This window comes from Enoplosus armatus, chromosome 9 (assembly GCF_043641665.1).
Source record: "Enoplosus armatus isolate fEnoArm2 chromosome 9, fEnoArm2.hap1, whole genome shotgun sequence".
Taxonomy (NCBI): Eukaryota; Metazoa; Chordata; class Actinopteri; order Centrarchiformes; family Enoplosidae; genus Enoplosus; species Enoplosus armatus.
Genome location: NC_092188.1, coordinates 3,383,559 through 3,392,913, shown reverse-complemented (window position 1 = coordinate 3,392,913; position 9,355 = coordinate 3,383,559). Strand labels below are relative to the sequence as shown.

At 42.7% G+C, this 9,355-nt stretch overlaps 1 protein-coding gene across 1 annotated transcript; it reads left to right on the top strand.

The window, feature by feature from the left end:
* Positions 1–251: 251 nt before the first annotated feature.
* On the top strand, positions 252–8,761 carry herpud2 (HERPUD family member 2). Its single transcript, XM_070911685.1, has 9 exons — positions 252–330; positions 1,747–2,136; positions 3,603–3,680; positions 4,442–4,549; positions 5,387–5,547; positions 6,120–6,245; positions 6,425–6,763; positions 6,956–7,061; positions 7,869–8,761. Exons 2-9 carry the CDS (start codon positions 1,990–1,992, stop codon positions 8,070–8,072), a joined length of 1,269 nt encoding a protein of 422 aa, XP_070767786.1. The 5' UTR covers positions 252–330; positions 1,747–1,989; the 3' UTR covers positions 8,073–8,761.
* The last annotated feature ends 594 nt before the right edge of the window (positions 8,762–9,355 follow it).

Here is a 9,355-nt window from a genome sequence, read left to right as displayed (position 1 = left end):
GTTGTCTCCTAGCAACCACGTCACCAAAAACAGTTACTAGCTAGCTAGCTAAATAACTCGCTAACGTTAACATACACTGTTTATGGCAACAGTGATTTTAGTGTTAGTACAGTAGCTTCATATTATGATTTACAAATTAAACATCTCCAAGACTCGCCGTTTAAATGTCCTCGGTCTGGCTGCTTATCAGCTTTAGGTTTTTTTTCCCTGATCAGCTGTTGTGAAGAGGACGATGACGTGGTTTCCGGTCTCACACCCGACATTACAACAACAGGGCAGGAGGCCAGCCGAGCTGGGACGAAGAGACGACGGTACCACAAGAGTAAACAGGTACAAGACGAAAGCTCCTTTGACGCGTTCATCGGGCGTCAGTGGTTAAATGTGTTGTCACCGCGGAAACAGCTCGGCAGGCCGGCCGAATATCTAGCGAGCACCAGCGAAGCTAACGTTAGCCAACAAGCTAACCCCGTTACCCTGGCTTCATGAGAAGGGTCAACAACATAGTCAGAGCTGCCCGAAGTGATCGTCAAGCTAGTTTCCTGCGTGTATTTTATACGTTTGTGAACATGATGGGTTGTACTGATAAACAGCGTACTTAGCTAATGTAACTATGGGTCACCTGGCTTAGCTTGACTCGGGATGATTTACAGTTGTTTTGACAGTTTACTGTAGAGGTGACGCAACATGGCAGGTGTCAGGAAGTGGGAACTCAAACTCACGACCCCTACCTTAGCTGCAGTTAGTTTTTGTTTTGATACTTGCCTACGATATACAGAAGTACATGATGTTTATTAGCTGTATAACTTCTATGTGCTGTATGCATGCTCTCCACTGCTTGGTGATATTCTATATTTTCCTTATTGTCAATAAATCCCATGTAAAGACCAAAACCAACAATTAATTAAAGTACTGTGTTTGTGTAGCTAATGTCTAATATACTGTAGCTTATTTTTCTGTGCTATAGAGCTCCATTATTACTAAAAACTACACGTCACACATCTCTGACATACTGCAGTACTGGGTGACATTAGTGCACCATATCTATGGCTGAAAATAGTCCCCAACAAATGCATTAATTAGGAAGACAGACAGATGGAAAGTAGTTAGAGACAGACAAACACGTTGTTGGTTTCAGTCTTTTTTAACAAAAAAATACAGAATATCATCTGCTTATGCTTTAAATTTGTGTTTTTTGTGGGTTTACTGGCAGTTAGTACTCAGTTCCCAGTTTAGTGGGTACATCTAACAAAAACCAATACATTCAAAGACAACAACCCTGCAATACGTTCTACCTCCATGAAGGTTATAATCAGTTTTAGAGAGGTTGTGATTCAACTTTATAGTCATTTTGGAAGCTATGGTTTGTGATTTGTCATACTGAGAAGTGTCTCTAATATTTTGTCTTCTTGATATAAATGGGATGGACAACATATTAGAAACACCTCTCACACCAAGCTATAGCCTCTAAAGTGTCTGGCAACAGAATGTATGCTTATTTATCATATATGAAATATAAAAAGTATGAAGTAAGGTATCATTTCTCTGAGGACCAGTGTCACAAAACTACCAAAACTTTAAACCAAAACATAAAAACATGTCAAGTGTATGGGTGTTCAAATAATAGAAATAGCCAGATATGAAATTATTTCATGTGATGATTTTATTCTGTGATGACAGCCCACCACCCTCTACAGTGTAAGAGAAGCTTCCTTCCCAGCAAACAGACTCTTTTTCTCTTTTCACCAGAAACCCCACAGAAGATAGTTGGAATCCACCGACTTCCCCCACAGATGAGGCAGATGTTGTAGAGGGGGAACCACACCCTCCCACCCACCCACCCACCCACAGCAGGGACTGTTTTAGGTGTGTAGCTGAGCCCAGAATGGAGAGAATCTGAGGGAACTTTCTCCTCAGGTGAGTCCTGAGTTGTGACACTAAGCTCTGCTGAGCTCAGATTCTTCAGAGCCCACCCTGCTAGTAATATGAGCCATGGACTCTGGGGTACTTGATAGTCCTGTAACCCTGGTCATTAAGGCCCCCAACCAGAAGTATGACGACCAGACTATTAACTGCTTCCTCAACTGGACCGTGGAGAGGCTGAAAAGTCACATCTCCAACGTGTACCCCAGCAAGCCGGTAAGTGGCTCTCTTGTTTGATGGTTTTCTTTGTTGCCTACATTCTGGATCTACTTGGTTGATTTAAATATACTGAGTTTAAACTGGCTCATGGACCAGGAGGGAATCCCAAAAGGGGGATGTTTAGGTAAACAAAAAATGAAATATTTCAGCATTGCCCAGTTTAAACTACAGCAGATTGTGACTGAAGTTGTGAGTCAAAAGAGCAGCACACTGTTTCTGATCCGCTATCCAGGTGATACTGATGACCAGCAGACTGAAAAACATCGCCTTTTCAAATTTGTCTGTTTTATTTTGTCATGATAAAAAAAAAAAAAAAAACAGGCTGCAGATATAAAGAGCAAAGCAAAGTTCTTGAACTGAAATTCCACCTGGAGGGGCGCCCCAGTTAAAGGCCCAGTCAGAAGTACTCTCCTGGTTTTAAGAGTAAACTGAAGGCACAAAGTACGAAATACTCTGTACAGAAGTGCTCATTCATTTGACTTCTTTGCAACAACAGAGGCATGTTGGTGAGACATTTCCTCTTCCTCCCTAACAACACAGAGAATGATCAGATCATGCAGCCAAAAAGGAGAAAGAAGCACAGCACACATAAATACAACCATTTCTACATACTGAAAGTCAAAGCCTTGTGAAGCACAGAGAATATGATCGTACACGCTGGGTATGCTTTTAGTAAGATTTGAAATCTAATCCAGCCCAGCAATCTAATCTAATCCAAAGGTGCCCAATCACTTTACACACATTACAGATTCGACATCTCATGTTATAACATTACACACGACAACAAGGTCTTTCACACAGGACACGGCTGGAAACAGAAACATTAGAGCCAACTAGAAAACATTTGTTTATTCGAAAGGCTGATGTCTCTGCTCTGCGTCAGTGTGCAGGGTTACAGTGGGCTGCTCAGGACAGAGAGGCAGCTGAGGGCGTGTCCTGATTTGTTGATGATGTTCAATGTGCATTCTTGACCTTCAAAACAGCAGTCTCACAACAAGGTCCATTTTCTAGCTCTTCTGGTGCTTAAGATCAAATCAGATGATCTTCATCAGTTTGCCCAGTTGTCATGGAATTGTAAATGTTTAAATTTCCATTTGTCCTGCGCACCTTCTGAGGTTCATTCTTGACCTTGGAAACACTTGTTTGAGGTTAATTTTAGCTCTGAGACCCAGGTTTGCAGTTTCGGCTCCACCCAATGTTGCAGTTTATGTCTGAGGACGAGCCACAAGATCTCAGGTCAAATTTGAAATCATGTATTTTCTATGAGGCTAAGACACACTTATCTGGTAACACTATAAAGAAAGGATTGTTAGATGGCTGAGCTAGATGGGCCAGACAGCGATCTAAGTGCACTTGCCTGGTGCTGTGTTTTTAATAGATAAAAGAAAGCTTATTTGCACTGCTTCACACTGTCTGTACTGGTCATCTCCTCGTCTCGTCATACGATGCTGTTTGTGTTGTAGCTGTCCAAAGACCAGCGACTGGTGTACTCAGGAAGACTCCTTCAAGACCACCTACAGCTCAGAGATGTGCTTAGAAAGGTAAGAGCTGCTGTAGTGTAGGTGAATGCATGTGCAATGTAGTTTGGCACACACATTTACACTGCTTCACACTGTCCCAGCATGAAGTAGAACATCTTGTTATAACAATAAACAAACAATAAATAATTTGTCTATGAAATGTCAGAAAATGGTGAATTATCATTTCCCACAGTTGATGAAACTCAAAGATATTCTGTTCAAAATCATGTTTGACAAATAGACGCATCAAACCTCCTCCTTTTAGAAGCTGGGACCAGCACATTTTTTTGGCATTTTTGCTTAAAATATGACTAAAACAATTATGCAGTTATTTAAATGTTTGCCAATTAAATTTCTGTCAGTTGACAGATGAATTGACTAATTGTTGCTCCTGGGAAGGAATATTTTGCATAAAGCCTTCAGCCACAACCATATTGTCAAGGGTGTGTGTGTATTTGACAGGTAGTTGGCTGACTTTTTTCAAAGTGTGTGTGTGTGTGTGTGTGTGTGTGTGTGTGTGTGTGTGTGTGAGAGAGCTGAAACAGGCTGACTGGGGAACAATAGCTGATCTGATGTGTTTTACCAACAAAGGGTGACCATTGTGTCTGAATTCTGGCCACTTCCACACTAATCCTTCCTCTCTCTCTCTCTCTCTCTCTCTCTCTCTCTCTGTTTCTTGTATTGTCTCTCTGCTCTGTTGCTGCCTTCACCACCTCCTCCTCCTCCTCTTCTCTCTCTTCCTCCCACATCCTCTGTTCGTGCCCTGACCTTGTCGACCACAGCAGGATGAATACCACATGATGCATCTAGTGTGTACCTCTCACAGCCCCCCAGCCTCGCCCATGCCTCGGAGCCCTTCCATGGCCAACTCCTCTGCTTCTGACTCCAGCGTGAGTAGACCGACGAAGACCTCCTCCTGTAGGGCTCAAACAATCTGTGTATGCTTAGTCAAACATTTATGAGAGCTGGTGAACCACAGTGACTTCCACTTGTTTGATTTAGTGCTTTATATTAAGTGTTAGCAGCTAATCTACACAGCTGAATCCTAACAAACAGAAACCCACTGTAGAGCCAAGGTGTTTGATGTGGGTGTTATTAGGTAGAGCATCGCATGCTTTTATTCTCACTAGGACTACCTTTGTTAAAAAAGTTCTCATCGTGACACTGCAAGACATCGTTTAGGGAAGAAAAGTGTTTATTTATTCACCTTATTTTGACTATTGGAGTGTTTGTTTTAAGCCATTTTAGCGACTGTACAGATATTAGCTGTAGTATAGTTGCAGATGCCGGCCTCATGTTACCTGACATGAGTACAGATTTTAAATTTGGGAAAAGGAAGCACATGGTATTGGATTGGTACTCTGTATTGGCGGTTGATGTATCAGGAGAGATAAAGGTTGGCTTGGTTCATCCATAGTTAGCTGTAGTAATTAGCTTTGCAGCTCCGTAACGTAACACTGACCGCGTGTGACTGTATGTGTGTGACGGCTCAGATTCTTGACAGATCTCAAAACTTACCAGGCGCCATGTCTCCATACATTCATGAAGTGGAATCATTAAGCTTCGGGATAAGAAAAGATTTTTTAACCTGTGCAAACGCATCTTTGCCTGCAGTCACACTGCCTCTAAAACTTGCTTTGGGTTCAGTTTTTTCTGCGTTGGTTATTTAAAATTGCAGCAATGTGCTCAGCTCAGCTTTTGATTGGTGTTCACATCTCGTCACTCAGAGTTCAGAAAGCGCAGGCTCCGCCTCCCCTGCCTCCACACCAAATCAGGACAGTCAGCCAGCCTCCTCTTCTTCCTCCTCGTCCTCTTCTGTCCCAGGAAGTTACGATGGCCTGAGGTATCGCGGCGGTTTCCCCCAGAGCCCCCCCGGTGTCCCTCAGTGGTAAGCAAGTCTCTGACGCCACAATCCAACTGATATACAACTCATTTTCATTGACGTTTCAGTGTTTTACTCAAAATATGACGGCAGTGGCGTCTCTGTGACCGACTGAACACAAAGCTCAGCCTGTGACTTAGATAATCATGATTGTTTTAATCAGAAGAAATGACTGTGATTTGATGATAAAATGTTTTTAAATGTACACGCTAAAGGAAATCTGTTTGTAGTAAATGCACATTGAAATACTAAATGAACTGCACATGATGAATCAGACATTTTAGCTTGTAATCAGGTTTTTTTGAGACTGTTAGAGAGTTGCTGATTCAACGCTATTGTCATTCTTTTCGTTTGTGGTTGCGTTGCGTTGGATTGCATTACACTGAAACCAGAGCTGTGGAATAAGTTTGAGATCTGTGTTTGTTACCTCACAAGCAGCCAGTTTAAACATCCAGACGATAAGTTTGAAAGAACATTTCCAATATAGACAATCAAGAGAGAAAACCATGTTGTCATTAGACTGTTTGTTTGTTTACAGTGTAAATACATTAACTATCAAACATGACATTCTTCCACAGGCCAGATGGAGCCCAGGTCCCTTTACAAGGTGGCCTCCCTGCCAACATGCCCCCCCACCCCGTGTATATGCCCATGCAGATGCTGTGGTGGCAGCAGATGTACGCACGCCACTACTACATGCAATAGTAAGTTAAAGAAATGTGTCTGTAAATGGTCAACGCTGTTTATACGCTGACTTGTTTTCTAATTGCTACCATGTGAAGATTAATAATAACAGTGAGGACTTGAAGTTAAATTAAATTGCATTAAATTGTTGTATCGTCTTCTAAATATATGAACCCCCTGTTCTGCCTCCTCTCATCAGTCAAGCAGCAGTAGCCGCCTCCCAGCCTCCCAGCACCCCCCCTCCTTCCTCTCCCTCCTCCTCCTCGCCCCATCAACCAGCCCAGCCCAACGAAGCAGTGCAGCCCCCGCTGGGGCCGAACCCGGACCCCAACCCTTTACCAGAGAACCAGCCGGCCAACCCCAACATCCAGATGAACGCGCAGGGCGGGGCGGTGCTAAACGACGACGAGCTGAACCGCGATTGGCTGGACTGGTTGTACACGGTGTCTCGCGCCGGCGTCTTGCTCAGCATCGTTTACTTCTACTCTTCCTTTAGCCGCTTCGTCATGGTGATCGGCGCCATGCTGCTTGTCTACCTGTGAGTTATATTTTACAGATACGTATTTTTACGTCTCTTACATTTGCTTGAACTTGTATTCAGTTTGCTGAATGTGTGTTTATGGGCAAAATCAGTTTCCAACAATATGTCAATGTGAATTTATTTTGTTTTAAAGATAAAAGCTTTGAACCAAAGTCTAACAGTATGCTTATGTTTGTGTTTTTCCCCCAGGCATCAGGCTGGTTGGTTTCCCTTCAGGGCGGAGCAGCAGAACCTTAGAGGAGGAGAAAGGGCTCCTCAGGAGGAAGCGGAGAGACACCAGGACATACAGGAAATGGTGAGCTGGAGAACGTCTCTCTACCTCCTTGCTAGTTTTAAGCTCTCAGCATGGTCCGCTGCAGGTGTGTGCACACGCCATGCTCTCTTCTGTGCCATTACTCTCCGACACTGTAATGGGCGCTGTGGACCAGTATACGCCAGCAGCAATAACATGTTTGCGGAGTTTTGCAGTTGCACACGCGTTTCCGGAGGCTGGTGCAAGAACCTTGCAACAGCTCTTACTTGTCTGTCTAACTTGCAGACAGCAGTTAGATCTGATTTTTGTTTTTCCGAATGCGACCTCTAAGGTTGACAAATGACCAGATATAATTTGTCTGCATTTAGAGACTTTAAGCTGCATCATGTCAAATACATGCCGGTGAAACTTAAAAAGAAAAGCTGAGCACATATTTATTTTCCTGCTTCAGTCCCTGTGCTCTAGCTGTGTGTTGTGTCTTATTCTACAACACTGCCACCTATTTTTGCAGCTGCGCTACAACAGTCGAAGGATAGAGCTCACGCAAAACTACTCTAGGAATCCATTTTAGCTCTCAATTTGAGCTGCATTTTTATGGGTCAGGCCAGCTTTTTTCAGATTCTAGAAACATACTAGAAAAACTACAATGCACTCAGAAAATCAAGCAGCAATTGGATATGTCCCTGGATGTGGATCTGCACCAACAATGAATAGTTTGTTTGTGGAATAGTTTTCTTTAGGACTTGGACTAAGTTCCCACCAAATCTTATGAAAATCAAATCATTTTGGAGAAAACATAATGATCAGATCAGAATATAGCATTACGGCTGACTCCCATCTGTGTCCCAGGAACGTCTGATGGATGAGGGGGTGGAGGACGACGACAGCGGTGAGGAAGGAGGTGGAGGACCACCCGAGGACCAGGACCAGGCTGCTGCTGCTGCTGCTGCTGCTGCTCTACCTGAGCCAAACTTCTTTACCACCGCGTGGTCCTTCATCAGCACCTTCTTCACCTCGCTCATCCCAGAGGGGCGACCCCAGCCGGCCAACTAGGCAGACCCTACCTCTCAAATACCCCTCTTCCTCCTGCCAGCAGGTACCGCTCTACAGAAGTATCACAAATTCCCACCTTCCCATCTTTACTGTCCTTAATACCCCAAAACCATCTTCAGATACCCCCACAAATCCCACACCGCCGGTACAAACCTCCTCCTACATGCTGCCAACAAACGGGCCGATGCTTAAAACAGGCTCCTCGGAGGTTTTAAGAGCCGATGCAGCGTGAGGAAGGAGAATAAACGAACATTTAGAAAGTAAATATTACGCTGTGTTAACGGGGTAAATGCTTGAGCAGTGAAAGTTGTGTTTTTTTTCATCGATTGTGAATTCATTGAGACGTGGCGATGGTGAGACACCTTGGAGGGAGCCGTCTTCCATTTTAAGCAGTTAATAAGGTCACGCTTTTGAAACTTTTCAATGAGGGATATGACCCAGACCACAAAAAAAAAAAATCAGGAACCTCCCTAAATGAAAGGGAGATGTGTGTCCGTAACAAACCATGACAAACCACATCCCTGAAGACATTTTCATGTATGCACACGACGTGCATATTGACATTGCAGCTACTGAAGCACATTGTTTTCCCACTTTGTGTATTTGAACATTATCTATTTACACATGTAAGTATATGCATCTTTAATTCCTGAATATATGCTTTTTTTTGAATAAAAATCTTGCTGCGGTTTGACTCGTCAGCTGTGGTTTACTTCCTGTTTGTTTATTCTGTAGTTCCTCTGATGTCCTGCAGGTGGCGGTATTCACTCAGATGTTGTGGCTCAGAGTTGAGAGGTAGTTTGAGGTTGGCCTGATAGAACTTCCTTGTATAGGACTTATATATAAATTGTTTTTATTCAACAATTATTTGCAACAATTACATGCATATAATTTTTCTTGTTATGTCCCATTTGATCATTTTCATAGCATGTCATTATAATGATATTAATGATAACAATAATCTTTTTAGTCATTTACAAAAAGCAAGTTGCAGAATGCTTCACGTTCACACAACAAATTAACGATAATAAGAGCAAATTCTAAAACACAAATGCAAGTTGTAAGAAAAAACACACTGGGCTAAAAGTCTGGAGTAAAATAAATTAAGGCAAAAGAAATAAAAAGACAACTAAATACATTCTAATAGAAATATAAGTATGAACTGGAAAAGTTGTCTGTTAAAGGTATGTTTTAAGACGAGATATAAAAGATGATACTGGCTGCTTTAACTTCTGTCATTATGCGTAACTGTGTGTTAACTGCACAATACAGTATAGGAACAA